Genomic DNA, 18794 nt, shown 5'->3' with positions numbered 1-18794 from the left:
AGGACTGTGTTGTTTATAATACTTTGAAGTATGGCGTTGGTGAGGATCTGTGCGCAGGTTCTGGATTATTTTCAAACTTGCTACAATATGTTTGTTAATGAAACAAATCTTTATATTATACAGTCTACAAGATTATCCATACCCTTACACTGGTCGAAAAGAAACTGATGTTCGTGTGAACAAAATAACCTGTTATGAAGATTTCTGGGGACTCATTTACACCAAGCAGGATATTCCACTATGAAAGCAGTATATAAAAGGCAGGAGCCACACTACTGCTTTATAGCGGTGTTGAAGTGCACTGACAACTGTTGGGGCCCATGACACATGCCATATACCGCTTTCATAGTGCAATATCCGACTTGGTGTAGATGTGTCATGGGCCCCAAGAGTTGTCAGTGCACTTCAGTACCATTATAAAGCAGTAGTGAAGATCCTGCAGTGCACTTCAATACTGCTATAAAGGAGTAGTGTAGCTCCTGCCTTTTATATACCGTTTTCATAGTGGAATGTCCTGCTTGGTGTAGGTGAGCCAAAGATTAACAAAACAATTTTCATATTTTTAGTTGACTTGGATCCAAACATAGTCATTTCAGTAATGTTGATCCATTATGTATCTGTTATGGTGCCGTCTTTCCGATACGCATTTACTATTATCTGTATATCGCTGTGCATGGATTAGTAAATACTAACATAACCATTAGCAAGATCTACTTCAGCAAGCTAACTTATTATGGAAAGTTCCAGTCAAACAAATTGACAGAATTTGCCCACACAGAAAAAATGTTTAGGGAACATTTATATATTTGCAAAGCAGCAAAGTTGCTTCCTCATGGCCTAGTCTCAGGCCTGGTAATGTCTGTAAAATAGTCACGTGGCCCAGTCATTTCTTTCCACAATAACCGCCAGAGAGGAGCACGGCTGATGTTGGAAAGATGTCAAATCATTTTTCCAATAAAAACACCATTGGATTACAATTTAAAGTTGTGGGCGCACATGAGGACCCTATTGCTGGTTATAGACACTAAGCTCTGTATGTTTACAAGATCTCCTACAATCTTAATTTCCCAGGGAGCAGCCTCATGGGACCGAGGACATTATTATTCTCATCTGACTTCTTAGTCCAATTTGAACTGAATCCTGGCAATGGGTAGTGGACATTCCTGCCAGGAGACTGGCCAGCGAGCCTTTCCAGCAGTTGATGTGTCCATTCCTACCCTGCTCTCCCTTACGCAACTGCTCTTCTGATATCGACACAGGATTGGTCTTATCACAGTTGACCTCTAGCCCCTACATCACTATAGGCAAAAGCATTCCTTATCTCAAATTGATTCCCTTGCAGCACAGTTGTAGCAGAGTCTATGTGAAGAAAGGTCCTTGAGTACCTCCAGGTAAGCACATGTATGATTGCAGCTCAATGTCTTCAAATTCAAATTGAATGCTTATTTCTTAACAGAACGCTTATGGGCCCTATTCCCCTGAGGAGTGCATCTCTTTGCCAGTTTACACCAGTGCAGAGAGGGATTGTGTGGTGACAAACATTGATGTTCCATGTGGAGGCAATCAAGATCAGTGGATCCAGTGTGGAGCTGCTTTGTTTTTGAAAAATCAGTAAGAGGAAAGTATGCTATGAATGCTCTTGCAGCTAGATCTGAACTGTACTATTTAAGAAGAGCTCTCTGTATGTGCAATTTAAAACTAAAATGTGAGGTGTCCACAGATTTTATAAATAGCTGTATTTAAGAAGTGATCACGCCGCCCACTGGTGGGTTGACAGCAGAACTAAGGTTTGATCACATATTTTTTTATAGCCAGTGGACATATTACACTTTGGGCACAATCCACATTCTGCTGCTCTAGCTGAATTGAAATTAAAAGAAGCTGAAGAAGAACAGTACTGCCCTTGTACAGCTCCCATCCATTTCTCTAGAGCCTGAACTTCTCTGTGGATTGTACCCCTTATCCATAATCGATTAAATTCTTGTCCTCTACAATCTCTATTCATGTTGTGTATCCTCTGTTAAAATGAGTAGAGGTTGCACACGCCACTAGCACTTCATGGATTCCTCCCCATGACTTTATTAATGTATGATCAATCCTTTATGTATGTGGTTTACTAAACATTGTCCAGACAACGGTACAATTCCTCAAGATTGTAGCACTCTGTATTTCCAGGTGTGTGCTATTGTAATCCTTGATCTTCGCTGTGTTTTTGAGTTTCTTTTGACCTCTTTATTTTTTCATCTGGTGTATTTTCATTCTGCTATAAGCTGTCTTATTTTTTTAAGAGCATAATTGTTTTTACAAGTGTAAGAGACAAGCTGCTGTTGTTAAGTATCAAATTTTCTTGAGGTACAAAGTTTAAAAAGGATGTTTATACTGAAATCTATTTACTGAAATATATACTGAATTATATTTATTATAAAGCTCTCATTAAACAGGTTTTTAGCTTTCCATTTGCCATTTTGTTTGACTGAGGTCTGTGAGTAAGCTGAATCTTCAGTGTCCTATGTATTAAATGCTTTATCTGTCTACTGCAGTAAGAGCACCATAGTGACAGAATAAAGAATGATGGTTGGGCTAAACTGAATTCCAATAAGGATCTGGCAGCACAAGTTAAGGAGAACACTACTGAGTTCCAAATTAGAAAGATTAAGAGCTGTATACCCCTTACTTGCAAATAGTTACATGCCTCCTTGGGGGGTGGGGTGGGTGGGAGAAAAACAACTCTAAGGATAATGTACAAGGATCGCACTCTGATTGAAATGATCTGTCAGCGGGCTGTCATAACAAAGAGCTTTATATTCTGATCCATTGAGCTGTTGCATCAGCAAATGGATGTTGGAATGGAGAGCAGCTATTGCTTAGCTAAGACAATGGGCCAGTTTACATGTCATGATAAACCAGACTGAAAACAAGCCATGATGGGCTGGTTAATCACGCACTAAGCCACACTGCTGTCGACAAACGATCAGGCGCTTGCCATGTTTTTCCTCCCCCCTTCATCCTCCTGCCCGCTCCCAGCATGTATCCTAGAGGCTTTTTTTGTACAATTTGTCTATACTCCTGCTGTGATGAGATTCCACTCCCCCTCTCCATTTCTTATCTTGTGAAGCACTTGCATATGCCATATCTTCAGAGGGCAGGGGGTGGGGTTGCCTTACTTTTTAGGAAAAGGGAGCGGAGAGTTTTATTTTTTATTTTAACAAATACAAAAGCCTCCTTGGCTGGTCCTTGCTGGGAACAAACAACATTCCTTTTTGTAGCACAGCTATGTGTGTATGCCTGATTGACTTACATCTAAGTAAGTATGCACAGCCCCAATTCAGGACTATGGCAATTCGAGACGGGTCATTTAAGCTTTCCCTTCTCCTGTTTTCATGTCAACTTTCCCACAGATATACATGGAAGGGGCAGAATTTTTTCAAAAAAATGAGCATGGAAACAGGAGGTAAGTCAATCATGCATGCACATGTAGCTGTGCTAACTCAGCTTACAAGGGGATAAAGCCAGCCACTGTCAAATGCAGCAACAAGCTGCAGTGGGAGAGGCAGTGTGGTGGCATTTTTTGCCACCCTTCTCAGACATCTCTGTAGCTCTTTCAGACAAGCCATGCATAACCCACGCTGCCAGGTTCGCACACCATGTCAAGCCACTTTGAAAACAACCCACCGTGAACAACCCAACAACAATCCATGAGTTCTCAGGGTACCTTGTGTGTGGTTAACCCATACTTATGCCATCATCCTGAGTTCGAACAACACAAAAACCCACTCTGAAACAAACCCACTGTGGGTTTCCGTGTCCTGTGAACTAGGTCAATGTCACGAACCCACCCAACCTTGCATCATCTCAGCAGTGTAGTTCATTGTTACTCTTAAGTTTTAACTACACACACACACTTTTCAGTAAAACAGGACAAAGGGATCAAAGGCAAGGCATGGGATGTATGGGACTGGGAATTCACTAATGTATAGATATAAGCAAGAGAGCTGATTTAGACGGCAACAACCTATACAGTCATTCACCGATGCCATGGAATTGAAACATGGTAATACAAATTTGCTTCACTTCTCTCACAAAGAATACAAAAATGAGCTAAAATTTCATAAGCACTCATATATAGATTTGCCTTATGATTAAGTTCTGATTTCAAAATTGTTTATAATTAAATAAAGAACTAGTCCAACGGACCTTTGCATCTGGAGTCACAGGAGTGGGGGACAGAGGAGCAATGATACTTCAGAAAGGCAGAATAAAAACAAAATTTATTTATTTATTTATTTATTTATTACATTTTTATACCGCCCAATAGCCGAAGCTCTCTGGGCGGTTCACAAAAGTTAAAACCATAATAAAACAACCAACATGTTAAAAGCACAATTTCAAAATACATTATAAAAAGCACAACCAGGATAAAACCACGCAACAAAATTGATATAAGATTAAAATACAGAGTTAGAACAGTAAAATTTAAATTTAAGTTAAAATTAAGTGTTAAAATACTGAGAGAATAAAAAGGTTGTAAGAAAAAGTCAGCAGTGCCCTAACTCTTTCTAAATGAAAATTTAATGATAGCTGAAGTATGACTTGACTAAAACTGTTTTTATTATGGTGAGTCGGATAAGCAGGTACTAAAGGAGTCCTGTATCAATCAGGGTAAATGTTATAATTGGGGTTCTTGAATTCTAAATGGAAAAACCAAATATTGCAAGCAAAACAAGTTAATTCTGCAATTCTCTTAGTTCACAGCAAGCACTTATTTCATTCCACTTTCAGTTGTTGTGGTCTGGTGAAGTGGGGATGCTTTAATACAATCCCATATTCTGAAAGAACTTGCCCATGTGGTGTAGGGGCAATTCAAGATCTACCCTATTACATTCTATGCTGTAACATGTATAAAGTCTCTAGAAGGGAGCTGTTAGGCTCTTTGACAAGACAGGGGATTGGCCATATCATCAAATGTGCATTACCCCCTTTTTTTTTATTGAGTGGTAACAATCAGTAACTATGACCTTATTGAATGATAAGGTCACACAATGTGTTATACAAGTTGCTAACATTAGGAAAGGTTTTGTTAGGGGGACAGGGCTCCTGTATCTTTAACAGTTGCATAGAAAAGGGAATTTCAGCAGGTGTCATTTGTATTTTTTTTTAATTTATTTATTTATTTATTTATTACATTTTTATACCGCCCAATAGCCGAAGCTCTATATGGAGAACTTGGTGAAATTCCCTCTTCATCACAACAGGTAAAGCTGCAGGAGCTATACTAGAGTGACCAGATTTAAAAGAGGGCAGGGCACCTGCAGCTTTAACTGGTGTGATGAAGAGGGAATTTCACCAGGTTCCCCATATATACAAATGACACCTGCTGAAATTCCCTTTTCAATACAACTGTTAAAGATACAGGAGTCCTGCCCTCCTTTTCATATGGTCACCCTAGGTTTTGTAGATTTCAACCTGCATTTCAAAAGCATGACCATGTGTGGTCTGTTACACCTTCAGCAATTATCATTTGCTACTAATCTGAGCCTCATGCTTTTACTAGGAGTAGTGAAACTGAAATAAAACCTAAATTAGCCAGAATATTAAATCTATAGAAGCAGACATTATAGTCTTTAGTGCAGCCTTCCACTGTGACGGTAATGTTTGCCCAAATTCCTGAATTCACTGAACTTTCAAATTATCTAAATCTGGTTTGAGAGTATCTCAAATGTATTTACACAGCATAACTGCTACTGCAGGAATTTGTATTAAAATATATTGAAGATCCAAATTTTTGGGAGATTCTGAGGCATTAAGGGTTCAGACAACTGGCCACAAAAATGTGTGAAGGGGTTGTGAGACCACACAGCGTACCCCCTTTAGAACATTTATAAAGTTTCTTTAGTTTATTAGAGGAATAAAAATTATCATCATGTTTCCCTCCAAAAATCAGGCTTTGTCAATCTAAGGCTGCCTGTCCATGACATAGAAGCAATTGCATGCCATTTAAGTTAACCTAGCCCAGGACTCAGCAACTTCTCTAAATCCCAGCTCTTTGTGGTGGATTTATGCATCTGGAAAGTTCACCCAACAAAAGTTGTAATCTATTAACCCCTATTCTTGATCCAGCATCTGGCCTCCAGGTGAATATTAGAAAGATGATGATTTTCATTTCATTTCTATACTGCCCCATAGCTGAAGCTTTGTGGATGATTACAACAATTGATAGAAATACAAAATACAACATAATAAAAATAGTCTAACATTGAAAAATTAAAATTATAGAGTATTGTCTTAAAGAAACAGTATTGTCTTAAAACGGCAAGAAATAAGCATCAGAAGTCCTCCTAGATAGATAGACAGACAGACAGACAGACAGACAGACATGGTATAACACTGATTGCAAAACTATAATTTTCCACCACAAACTCATGTCTACGATGTATTTACCTAACTCAAGTGGAACTTACTTCTGAGTAAACATGCACAGGATTATGCAATACAGAACTCTACCTTGTTAATCATCTGAAAATAGATTATGCCTTAATCGTAGCTTTTTTCATTAAAGCAGGAGAGGCCAAGATAACATAAGTGAGAAGATATTATTTTAAGTGTCCAGTTTTCTTCAGGCAAGTGACTGTTTCCTGATCTGAGAGCCTCAAGGTTGGTCCACTTGATTCCATATCCAGAATGTTCCCCATGTTTTAAAATCAACTACATCAATGTAGGGATGGATTATTCAGTTTGGTATTCAAAAAAGAAGCACACCAAATCTTTTGTCCCTAAAACCAGATTCCCTCAATATCTCTCTGCTGTCTCATTGTATAAGTTAACATTTAATTGCAAGATCAAACAGCAGAAGTGAGAGTGGACATGTTCTATTACACCTTTTCAAAAATAAAGACTCCAAGGAGACCCCCTTTGCACACAGCAAGATAATCAAAATTCTGTCTGTGATTTAATTTGGAAAATCAAACATCGTGTAGGAATTATATAGAAATTTCAAGAAGACTTAAGCAAACAGCATCTAGCAAAAGAGCCAATCATAGGTCTTTCCTGTGTTCAACCACAGACTTATACTATCACATTGGAAGAACAAATTCACACCTCCCATAATGCAATGGATTGAGGACTTAATAACACTATCAACTTTTGAATGGGTGTTATATCGATGCAATGAGCCTCGTGTGGCGCAGAGCGGTAAAGCAGCAGTTTCTGCAGCTGAAACTCTCCCCACCGCCTGAGTTCAATCCCAGCGGAAGCTGGTTTCAGGCAGCCGGCTCGGGTCGACTCAGCCTTCCATCTTCCCGAGGTCGGTAAAATGAGTACCCAGCTAGCTGGGGGAAAGGTAATCATGGCCGGGGAAGGCAACGGCAAACCACCCTGCTATAAGGCCTGCCAAGAAAACGTCAGCGAAAGCATCCCTCCAAGAGTCAGTAATGACTCAGTGCTTGCACGAGAGGTTCCTTTCCTTTCCTATATAGATGCAACTTGCAAGTGGATAAATACATGGATATCTGGTCTGCTTTTCTTGAAACCTTTGTATAACTCTCCCTTTTTTTTAATGAACAGTATACACGATGGAAATCAACGATAATCCTATATACGTAATGTATTTTTTTCCATTTTCACAATGTATTTTCTGTTCTATTTTGTTAATATTCACAATAAAAACTTTTTTAAAAAATGGAATTCTAGGCATTTTATAGCCCTCTTCTCTGCTAGTACATACCAAACCTCCTGCATGTTAAATCTGCTAAAGGTTTGCTCATTCATTACAAGATAATAGTCTGATGTAAGTTGGCATAGCTCCACAGGCCTCATTGCCTTCAGACTTATCAAGAATTTCCAGGGGCTTTTGTGATGAAACAGCTAAGGAACATGTTGGCTAAAAATGTGTTCTATCATTTCCCAAAGGTTATTGAGTAGGTTGCAAACCCTGTATCAAGGACATAACACATGATACAACTTAAATTGTCCCTTCGACAGGTGCAGTTCGTAGAGAATCCTTGCCTCCCTTCCCTTTTTGCAAGGTGAATATTTAGCATTCAGGGTCCACTGATTTTCTAGCTGTGAACAAACTGTTTGTTGGTGTCACAGTGTCAGTGGACAGCTTGAAGCAGTGTCTCAAATTTCAAGCTTCTTTGTTCCTGAGCATTCTCACTGAAGAGTCAGCCAGGTGATATTTCAGCACCAACACTTTGCTGTTTCAATTGCGGATCATTTTGGCAGTTGAAATGAGGAAACCAACTAGATGTGTGAGTCCTCTTGAGGTGTCAAGAATAAATTGGAAATTGATAGAAGGAAAACAGGATCCCAAAAAAACACATTTTTATTATGCTGCTTGATTGTTGACTATCCCTTTGCAAATATAATCTTAGGGCTGGCACTGACAGATTCAGGTGGCGAATAGCCTGTATATTTCAACCTGTATATTGTTGATTGTGTTCTCAGCGTGTAATGTGCAGGGACAAGTTGCCCAATCGAGGCTTAATTTCTGTTCAAGCCTAGAAATGTGCTTTCATCTTGGATACTGTGAATATATGCAGATATTCTTCAGCAAAATATACCTGACAAGCTATTCTGCAAATTATAAATTCTGGTGGAGATGCTGAAATAGTATAAACGTTTAAAAATAATTTACCTTGATCCTGAGGATCCTCTTACAGAGCTGCTTTGACCGCAAGGGTTTTCTTTCTGTTCGTTCCAGTAGGGGGAACAGATCTGTGGATTCATTCCATTGTGTCCAAGGCTGCCTTGACACTTGGCATGTAATAGTCTGGCCATTTGAGACTGCGTTTCATTAGAACAGAGTTGAAATTAAGATGAAGAGTAAGTTTTAGCTGGTTTAGATACTGAAAGAATATGCTCCCTCCAGGCCAATCCCCTGGTCACATAGTTCTGATATTCTCTCTCTCTCTCTCTCTCTCTCTCTCTCTCTCTCTCTCTCTCTCACACACACACACACACACACACACACACACACACACACACTATGGGGGAACTACTCCCATTCTACAAATGTGTGTGGAATGTCTTAGTCTCTTATGAATAAAATCTTGCCAAATTTCAGTGAGAGATTAAGTCATGTGGTCAGGGAACCAGAAGAAATTAAGGAACATCCTATAGTGAATCCATGTATTTATAGGAATATGCATACAAGACCAAATTATGAAATGTTAACTTCTACATTGTAATCCAAAGTGATGCCCTTAGCCAGGTTATCTGGATTTCCCACCAAAGTTATTGATGCCAGCTACACCCATTCCTGGAACATGTGGACCTGGTAATGGTGGTGCACATGCTGGTAATCTCTAGGCTTGATTTCTGTGATGTGCTTCACTTGGAGGTGCCTGTATATCTAGTTCGGAAACTCCCAGGGCTGGGTGGGGGGTAGGGGCAGTTGGCAAGGGCCTATGATTTTGAGGGGGCCTACTCCAAGTCCCCCTGGGCAAAGTTGCTTGTTTTTTCTGTTCTTGATGATGAATTTGCCCAAAGAAAAGCACGTAAAGCATTTCTGAATGTGAAGAAGTGATGTCTTATATACATCTTGAATAAAAGTGCTTGCCATTACCTTTTTTTTAATAAATCGTTCTAGTTCATATGTATTTAGACTGATTAAAAATACTTAATGAGCAGTTTGAAATGGGGCCTACATTTCCTATCTGCCCTGGGCCTATTACCAGCTTTGCCTGGCCCTGGAAACTCCAACTGGTGCCAGACTGGTCTCTGGGACATCCCATGGAGACCAAATTACACTGGTTTTAAAATCTTAACACTGGCTGCCAACTTGTTTCTGGGGCAAAATATAAGGTGCTGGTTATTACCTTTAAGGCCTTACATGGCCTAGGTTCTATGTAACTCAGGGAGCACCTTCTCCCCTATGTCCCAGTCTGCAACGTAAGTCCTATTTAGTCCATCACTATGTTTCCACTCATTTTCCCAGCAACTGGTATTAAGAGGCATAAGGCCTCTGATAGTGGAGATAATATATAGCTTTCTAGTCCATAATTGCCTTAACTTCCGTGAAACTTACCAAAATAAAAACCAAGGAAGACCCTCCAACCCTTAGATCAGTTGTATGAAGCTTCACAGAGAATAATGCATGGGCCAAGCGAAAACGTATTTTTATGTCCTTATTTTCTTACAATGGTAATAGTTTCCTGACATGAACCAGGGGAAACAAGAGGATGGACAGCAAGTGGAAGAACTTTCTGAGTTCTAGACATTTTGGAATTATGAACCACTTCCATTTCTGAGGTAGCTGTAATGCTGAGATTTTGCTATATTACTCCTGTCAAGCTGTCAAGCCTTTGAAATAGAGCAGTTAGAGATGAAGCAGAAGTTCTGCATAAGAATAGCGTAAGGAGAAAGGAAAGACTTTTTATCTTGACACCTGTGCTGCCACTCGGAAGTAATGGAAAAGACTACATCCTATGATTGCCGGCAGCAGAGCGAGGTCACACAAGGAATTAACATTGACTGTGGGATCTTGACCAATTTTTTGATGAGCTGCTGCTGTTCCAGAGAGAAGACCCTGAGGTTGAAAGCCGGGCACTTGCAATGTCTCAAGAGCTGCCCATGGGAATGGTCTGGTGAGATCTGAAACTCTTTTATTACCAGAGGCCAATCCAATTGACCTAGCTCTGGGTTCCTGTACCAATACAATTAATCCCACTGCAGTTTTAATATTTCTGACAGGGCTTAATGCTTTTGTTTGATGGGACTGGTTAATTCTAACTCTGCAGCAGTGAAAAAGGATGCTAAAAATGAAGCAGGTTGTGCTTACATAAACACCACTTAGGCTGTGAAAACTGTTCGATTGTTGTTTTAAAAGGGAGAAAGATCAACTTTAAATCAGTTTAAAATGGTGAACAATATGGAGTGATTTCATTTCACATTGATGTATTTACTGTATGTAAAATGCAGCAAAGGCCTCTGGGCACATATGCTTCGCAAAAATACAGAATAAATTGGAATAGATATTCTTTCGACTCCTGTTAAGCATCTACTGCTATGAATCCATTAATCAAAAGAATATTCGAAGAGCCATGCTGGATCAGACCCAAAGCCTATCTAATCTAGCATTCTGTTCCCACAGTGGGCAACAAAACACACGTGGGAAGCGAACAAGCAGGACATGAGTGCAACCTCCTGCTTTTGCTCCACAGCAACTGGTAAAATGCTGCGTCAGACCAGTTATTTAACCACTTTTAGGAGTGATACGGATCTAGAAACAAGAAATAAGTCTTCACTGATTACAATCAAGGGGTCAGGGACTCTGCAACCACAAACCAATTGGAATAAATTAAGAAGAAAAAATGGACATACATATTTAGTTTAAATAGTTTATGCAGTACTGCCGGAGATTTCCTCCAGAGAAATACATACTGTAAATGTTTGGGACTACTGTAGTTCAGAAGACCACAGCTGCAGGCAAACTGGTTTAGCAGCCATACAGACATATGACACTGCCCTATGCTAAGACATACCATTGGTCCATCTAGCCCAGAACTGTATTCTAACTGGCAGCAGCTCTCTCAAGATCTCTAGCATATAATCCCAAGATTCTGCTCATTGAAGATGCCAGAGACTGAGCTAGAAACCTTGTTCATAGAAAGCATTTGTGCTCATGGTAGCCATGGCCTTTGCCATGCAATTTTCTTGTTTCAGGGAACCTTGGGAACTATATTTCTGTGATAGGGATATGGATCTCTCTGGTGATACCCACCTTAGTGAGTGCAGAATGTTTGAGTGGCTGGGTGTGATTGATAATGCTGGGAGAGAGGGGGAGGAAGGGGTATAAATAGGTTGGCTGAGGAGATTGTGTTTAGTTTGAGTGAGTTAAGGGAGTTAGTGTTTGTTTAGTTTGGAGTGTCCAGTGGTGTGGAGAGTGAATGGAGATAAGATTTTAAGAGATTTAAGATTACTGTTTTTATCAGAACTAGTAGAATAAGCAGGTTAAATTGCATTTAAATAGGGTGACCAACTGTCAGGATTTCCCCGGATTTGTCCTGGTTTTTGTTCTTTCCATGGTGTCGGGGGATTTTCTATAATTTTCAATAATGTCCTGGAATGACACACCTTCCCCTTTAAGGCTGCCATTAGCATGGCAGGAGGGAGTGACATGCTTTCTTGAGGCACATCGTTCCCCCACCCCGAGCTCCAATTGAGGTCTTAAAGGGGAAAGTGGGTCATTCGTGGACATTATAGAAAAGGCCCCAATTGGAGTGGATGGTGGTGGTGCAGAATGAAATCCTTTCCGCTCCTCCACTCCAATCGGGTTCTTTAAGGTGGCGGGGGAATAATGTACTTTCTGCAGGATTCAGAAAGCTGCTTCCCCCCACACACACTAGGTGTCCTCTTTTTTGGTTTCCCAAATATGGTCACCCTAATTTAAAGTAACTAAGATCTGTTAAACAAAAATAAACATTTTATTTTGTTTTGTTACCTCAAACCACGTGTCTGCTTGGCTTTATCACCTGCCAGTTTTATCACCTACAATTGGCTTTATCACCTACAGTTACTATCATAAACACACACACACACACACACACATATATCTTTCAGCTTATTACATTACACAGTAAAACCTTTCCAGATTCTAGCCTTTACCCTCTCATATGAGGAAAAGGTTGTGTTTTACCCTACCCTCAGGTTGTTCAAGTGGTAGTGCTTGGCTTGAGAAGGGTGTGCTAGGCAAGGCCTTCTGTATAAGGTTGGTGCCATCGCAATATCCAACACAGAATTCTAAGCACTTTCATCAGACTACAGTTCTTCCGGGGAAACTATGACACCTCAACAGATATTAAAATATGCTGTTAATGAAGATGCTAACAAGCTACTTCTGTAATTATGCAAAGCACCCATCTTTCTCCAAGCTAGAAATATTAATTTCCCATATGTCCCTTCCAGAATTGGGTGAGATTCATGGGATCATTCCAGTGTATTTCAACCACATTACATTCTGCTTTAAACCCTCTGGTGATCTACTTTAATAAGATCAATGTTTAATGCTGTTGACTCTGAAAGACTCCAGTGCTGACATATAAATATTGTAAGGGATTACTAGGTTGCATAGTTTTTTGTTGGTTTTATAAAAAGCAAGCCCACAAAGTGTCGACTGAAAAGTTCACAAAGGACATCAAATGATGCATCATAGAACCCACCATGGCTCATCCTACCTGTAGCAAGATGAACTACTAACAGAGATGCAAAGTCAAAGGCTGCACAATACGGCATTTGAAACACGTCAGGTAAAATTTGTCGCACACCATGTTCTTCATGCCTGGGTGGATCATCTGGTAAAAACTACTAGCATTAACAAATTGCTTTATCGTACGCTGTGTTGCTTCAGATTTTATGCTCTGTTAACTAAACGAAAGATTAAAGGATTTTCCGACATTAATACTCACTAAAGCAACAGACACACTTCCAGAAGAAAAATCATCTGTACGGCACTTTCTAGACTAGGACATTGGCATTCACCTGGTATGTCAGGGTCCACAAGGGGAAGAAATGGAAAGCTTCACTTTTATCAGGTCAAACTGTAGCCCAGTTTGCGCATATTAATAAGATGGAATTCTTAAGAGTTCCAGTTTATCATGAATGAGGTGGGTGTGCTGGTTAAACAAACCATGGACCTTCCACTTGTGCTTTGCTTACGGTGACCTGCGAACCCAGAACTCTAGCTCGTCTCTTCCCCAATAAGCCAGAGTCATAAGCCATAGTTTGTTGTTGGTTCATGACTCTGGCTTTTTCCGGAAGTTCTGAGTTCTCACATGGTAAGCCACTTTATCTAACCATTTCCACTTGCAGAGGAGTAATCAGTAAACCTCAGTTCCAACAGAAACCTGGATTATTATTATTATTATTATTATTATTATTATTACATGCGATCTCACTCTTTGTTCATCTAGCTTAGTATTGTCTATTCTGAATGGCAGTAGCTCTCGGGTCTCAGGAAGATGTCTTTCATATCTTCTACTTCCTGATCCTTTTAGCAGGAGATACCAAGGACTGAACCTAAGATTTTTTGAATGCAAAACATCTATTCTATAACCATGTTTAAAGAGGGCCCTGTGACTTGCATTTCTGGTGTGAAGATTGCAAATGTTGCACTTGGTCTAGATAGGCTGGGAAGACATCAGTGTTGACGGTTCATGTTGGCATCAATGATGTGATGAAATTTAATCTTGAGATCATGGAAACAACATCTAAGTTGCTAGGCAGGAAGTTGAAATCCAGGACTTCCCAAGCCGCTTTGCCAGAAATGCAACCTCTTCCACACTCAGGGCTGGCCAGCCAGCCAGAAGTGTGGATGAGACGGTTTTGTCTGGAGGAGAGGTTTGTATTTCTTTGAGAAATGTAAAAAGACTGCCTTTCAAAACTGTTTGGAAACTTCAGCTGGTACAGAATGCCAGAAAGTTGACCAGGGTTGGTTACAGGGAGTATATTACTCTCTTGTTACAAAAGCATCACTGCCTACCAGTGTTCCCCACAGGCATCTGGTTGGCCACTGTAGGAAACAGCATGCTGGACTTGATAGGTCTTTTGTCTGATCCTTCAGGGCCTTTCTTTTGTTCCTACATTCTTAATGAGGCCAGGGCATGTATAGTGAAGCTGTTTTAAAAAAACCAAAAATAAACATAGTTGGAATAGGATACATGCTAGACAACGGGGTAGCCCGGTACGAGCCCCGGGCCAGCCCCTGTGTGTCCAGATGACACACAGGGACCCCAGGCTCAGGCAGGGGTAACCCTCCCTTGGCCCGGGATAAACAGCGCTGCTTCTGTCCCGAGACCACAAGCGTATAGCCTGTTCCACCACTTTTCCTGGCTACTGCATTTACTCATGAGTAGATGGGAAAAGCGGCGAACAGCGCGGAGCACTGCGGCCATCAAGGCTGGGGGGGGGAATGGAGCTGGGGGGATGGGGATCAGAGATCGTGGGCTGGGGGATCGGAGATTGCGGGTGGGCGGGGGGTTGGGAGATCGCGGGGGGAAATCGGGGGCAGGGGGAGTGGGGAACCCTTTTTTTTAAAGCCTACCTTTCTCATTGGTGCGCTCCTGTGCACATGCCCCCTTTAAACAAAACAAAAAATGGCGGATGCAACGGGTCCTTCCTGCAGCCCGTCGCATCTGACATGTAGACAGGGGCGACGGCCCACACTACTTTTAGTGCAGGCTGGCCCCTCCTCACACACAGATTTGCAGGTAGGTCTAGAAAAGCCCCAAGAGTTATTGATGCGGAATGGTGGCAGCATATGATCCCAAGCACATGTTTATCAATTGAACAAAGTCAAATCCAAAATCAGATACAAATTCAGAACCTGAATTTCTTCTCACTTGCAAGACACGATGTCTGGATACCTGCTGAACTCAACGGAGCTGCAGGAATGCCACAGCAACAGGACTATAGATTTGAAGCTGGCCTTATAGACAATTCAAAGGATGGAACATTTAAGCTGTAGATTCACAAGGGTTATGAGAAAGTAGACATGGTGGGGAGGGGACTTTGTTTGGTTCATAATTCTGCACTTTTGAACCATTATGCAAACTGAAACTCAGTTATTCTTCAAAATCCAGACTGCTCCAAATTTTGCAATGGACTTCCTAATAATTTAAAAAAGCATGTATTAGGAGAAACGTGCACAAAAATGTTTAGGAGTTTTCATGCTAATTTCAATTTTTTTAAAAATAAACACAAAGTCTGAGAAGATGAACCGAGCTTAAGACTGGAAAAATTCTCAAATTTCAAGAGAAAATCTGAATTTAAGATTGGAAAAAGGAGAAACAGAGAGAATCCAAAACTGACAGACAGACTTGTCCAAACCTATGAGAATTAGGTCTTTATCAGGATTCAGAATGTTCAAACTGCCTTCCCCCCAATATAATGCAAATTAACTGTGAGCCCTGGTTGGTTCCTGCAACACAGCTACAAACAAGTACAATCTGTTCTCCACGAAGACCTGCTTGGCAGAAAACATTTTCATTTTGTTAGGAAAACCGTATTAATGGAAATGTGAATAGAAGAGGTGATAAACGTTAAAGGTAATTTGATTTCAAAGCTACTTAGAGAGAGAGATTACCCGAGTAAATTATGCCTGATTCAAACTTCATTTAAAAAACTACAGACTGAAAGGCAAACCAGCCTTTCCAAAGAATTTTTTTTTTTTTTAAGTGCTTTGACTAGATTTTAGCACACAAGAGACAGGCATGTTGACAATATACAATTGCGCTGAAGTTTAAGTATACCCAGACTGGCAAAGTTAATCAAAACCTCTGTTCATCCGCCAACTCTTTATGCATTCATCAAAGCCCAGCGGAGAGTTTTCAGCATAGACGATTCGTACATCAAGGCTTCAGATGAGGGTTCCTTGCCGTTCTGAGCAGATTAGCCTGTGGCAGAATTTTGCAGCCTGGCAAAACATCCCAACCAGCGAATCTCCAGTGGGACTGGCAAGTGAATTCAGAGCACTGGTGTCAAGTCACCTTGTTCCATCAAAGCTGGCAAGGCTGCCACAAAGGTAATTGTAGGCCTTGTTGACCTATGCACTAGAATGAGTTGAGATGGGAGTGGTTAGTCCCTGAAGAGAGCAGAAAGGTACAGTGGCGAGAAGGGGGGGGGAGTGAATCCCTTCCAATTGTCACATATTTCCATTGTAAAATGTTCGTAGATCTTAATCTAACCCAATTGTCCTAAAGAAGAGTAGATAACCTAATCAGATGACACACAAACATGATGCCTTTTCAACTTTTATTTATCCAGAATAACTGTTTTTCTGAGGTCCTCAGAGACGTCTTTTGATCATGGCATGACATGTTTCCACACAACCATATGGTGAAGTCCAAACTCACAAAGTTTCTGATCCTTTTATTGGGTGGGGCCTCCCAAACCCATTCCTAATTACTTAAACACTTGATTCTAATTATTCCCTTTAATCGAGCTGATGCAACCAGGAGTTCACTTACTTTTGCACATACCCTGACTCTTGAGTACTCATTGTTTGCCTAATTTATACAAGAAGCTGTGTAGACTAAGGCCTTGGCTAGACCTAAGGTTTATCCCAGGATTGTCCTGGCGTCAAACCTGTTCATCTAAGTGCCACACAGGGCATCCAGCGCTCAGGCAGGGACGAACCTGGGATGATCCTGGGATAAACCTTAGGTCTAGCTACGGCCCAAGTGGAAGTCATGCTGGTTTTGGAGAAATGACATAGGTGTGTGTATGGAAGTGAACTCCCCCCTCGCTCCACCAGTGCTGCTTCTCCAACTGACCTTTATTCCTCTGGTTACTTTTATGCTTCCCTCCCCATTTTTCAGCCAAATCTCTCACATGCCTTTTTTTGGCAACAGAGCTGAAAGGAGAAAAGAGAGCTACGTTTAGCACTGAAAAGTTGCAGAGATCTGGGGACTGCTATTTCATATACAGTAGCTTCCATCACTACAGAAAAGGTCTACTGCTAAAACTAATACGCTATCAAGATCCATCTATAAAAGCTGCAAAGACATTTCAATATATTATTCTATTAGTGAACCCCCTGCCCCCCATGAAGTCAATGCTGTAAGCATTTAACCCTATAAGAGTACAAATAGACAAAAAAAATTTATTTTGGGCAATTTATCTTTGTAATATGTGAAGGTTTGAAATCCACCTTTACAAGCGTTCTTCGCTTAGCCTTTGGACACTTTCACTAATCCTTCGGAGAAGGTCACCAGAGTGCTGTAAATGTTAGCAAGCCTTTTATCCATGAGAAGGACGGCTGCTGTTACTTAACTGCTGCAGCATAGATCACGTTTTGAGAAAATCATTTCATTAGCTGGAGAAGGCAGCAAGCAGGAGGAGGAATACAGTCATTTCCCCCCACATATCTCCTCCCCTGTTTTAAAATGGAACAGGACTGAAAATGCACACCTGTGGCCTCCCACATTACATGAAAATGGGTAATATGGCCTTGAATGGGTTTTTTTCCCCCCAATTTTAAATACGTAGCTGTGGTGGGAGCGGGAGAATAAGGATTGGGATCATCCATGCTGCAGGTTGAGGGCTTTCCCCTCCCTTTTTTCTTTTTAAGCCTTTTGTGATGTGTTGCAGTCCAAACAAAAACTGCGCCTCCCTCACCAAAATTGCTGTTAGTGTCTGGAAGGAAGCTGCCACTTGCAAGGATTTAGAGTTGTGATGGCTGACCTGCACTAGCAAAATGTTTCAACAATAGTGATTTATTTAACCGTTTCTTTTGAATAAAAGTGGGGGAGACGTGTGGTATCTTTTTATGGTTTGGTCACTAGATGGCTGTGCCCCTGGGTGTATCTGTGTGAAGTCAGGAGTTTCCTGTATCTGTTCTATGGGTGAGTGGGTGAGGGTGTATGAGAGAGAGAGAGAGAGAGAGAGCGCACATATGGCTAGGTCAGGGGACCTCAACCTTTTTTGGATCTGTGGGCACATATGAGAACCTGCTGTGGGTACCACTACAAAAATGGCTTCCATGGAAGATGTAGCTACTCACATAATGGCTGCTGTGGGTTTAGGGTTAGGGTTAAGGTTAAGGTTAGGGTTAGGGTTAGGGTTAGGGTTAGGGTTAGGGTTAGGGTTACATGAGTTACATGATTCATGTAACATGATTCATCACTTCTAGGGTGACCATATGACCGGATTTGCCCAGATTTATCTGGGTTTCCGATGACAAATCCGGGAGGGGGAGGGAAAATCCGGATTTTTCCCCCAGAGAGCAGCTCTAATGGGAATTAACCAAAATGCTTATAACTCTTTCATTTTTTAAGATAAAGACATGAAACTTGTGTGCT

General features: G+C 40.9%; 1 protein-coding gene across 1 annotated transcript in view; it reads left to right on the top strand.

Moving 5' to 3' along the window:
* DYNC2H1 (dynein cytoplasmic 2 heavy chain 1) overlaps positions 1-2422 on the top strand; it is a 175915-nt gene extending 173493 nt beyond the window's left edge. Inside the window, exon 89 of the mRNA XM_063127107.1 lies at positions 1457-2422. Within this exon, the coding sequence (XP_062983177.1) occupies positions 1457-1615 (159 nt within the window). The 3' untranslated portion in view covers positions 1616-2422. The remainder of the gene's footprint in view (positions 1-1456) is intronic.
* Positions 2423-18794: the final 16372 nt, after the last annotated feature.

Source organism: Elgaria multicarinata, chromosome 5, assembly GCF_023053635.1.
Source record: "Elgaria multicarinata webbii isolate HBS135686 ecotype San Diego chromosome 5, rElgMul1.1.pri, whole genome shotgun sequence".
Taxonomy (NCBI): Eukaryota; Metazoa; Chordata; class Lepidosauria; order Squamata; family Anguidae; genus Elgaria; species Elgaria multicarinata.
This window is presented reverse-complemented; position numbering and strand designations above follow the sequence as displayed.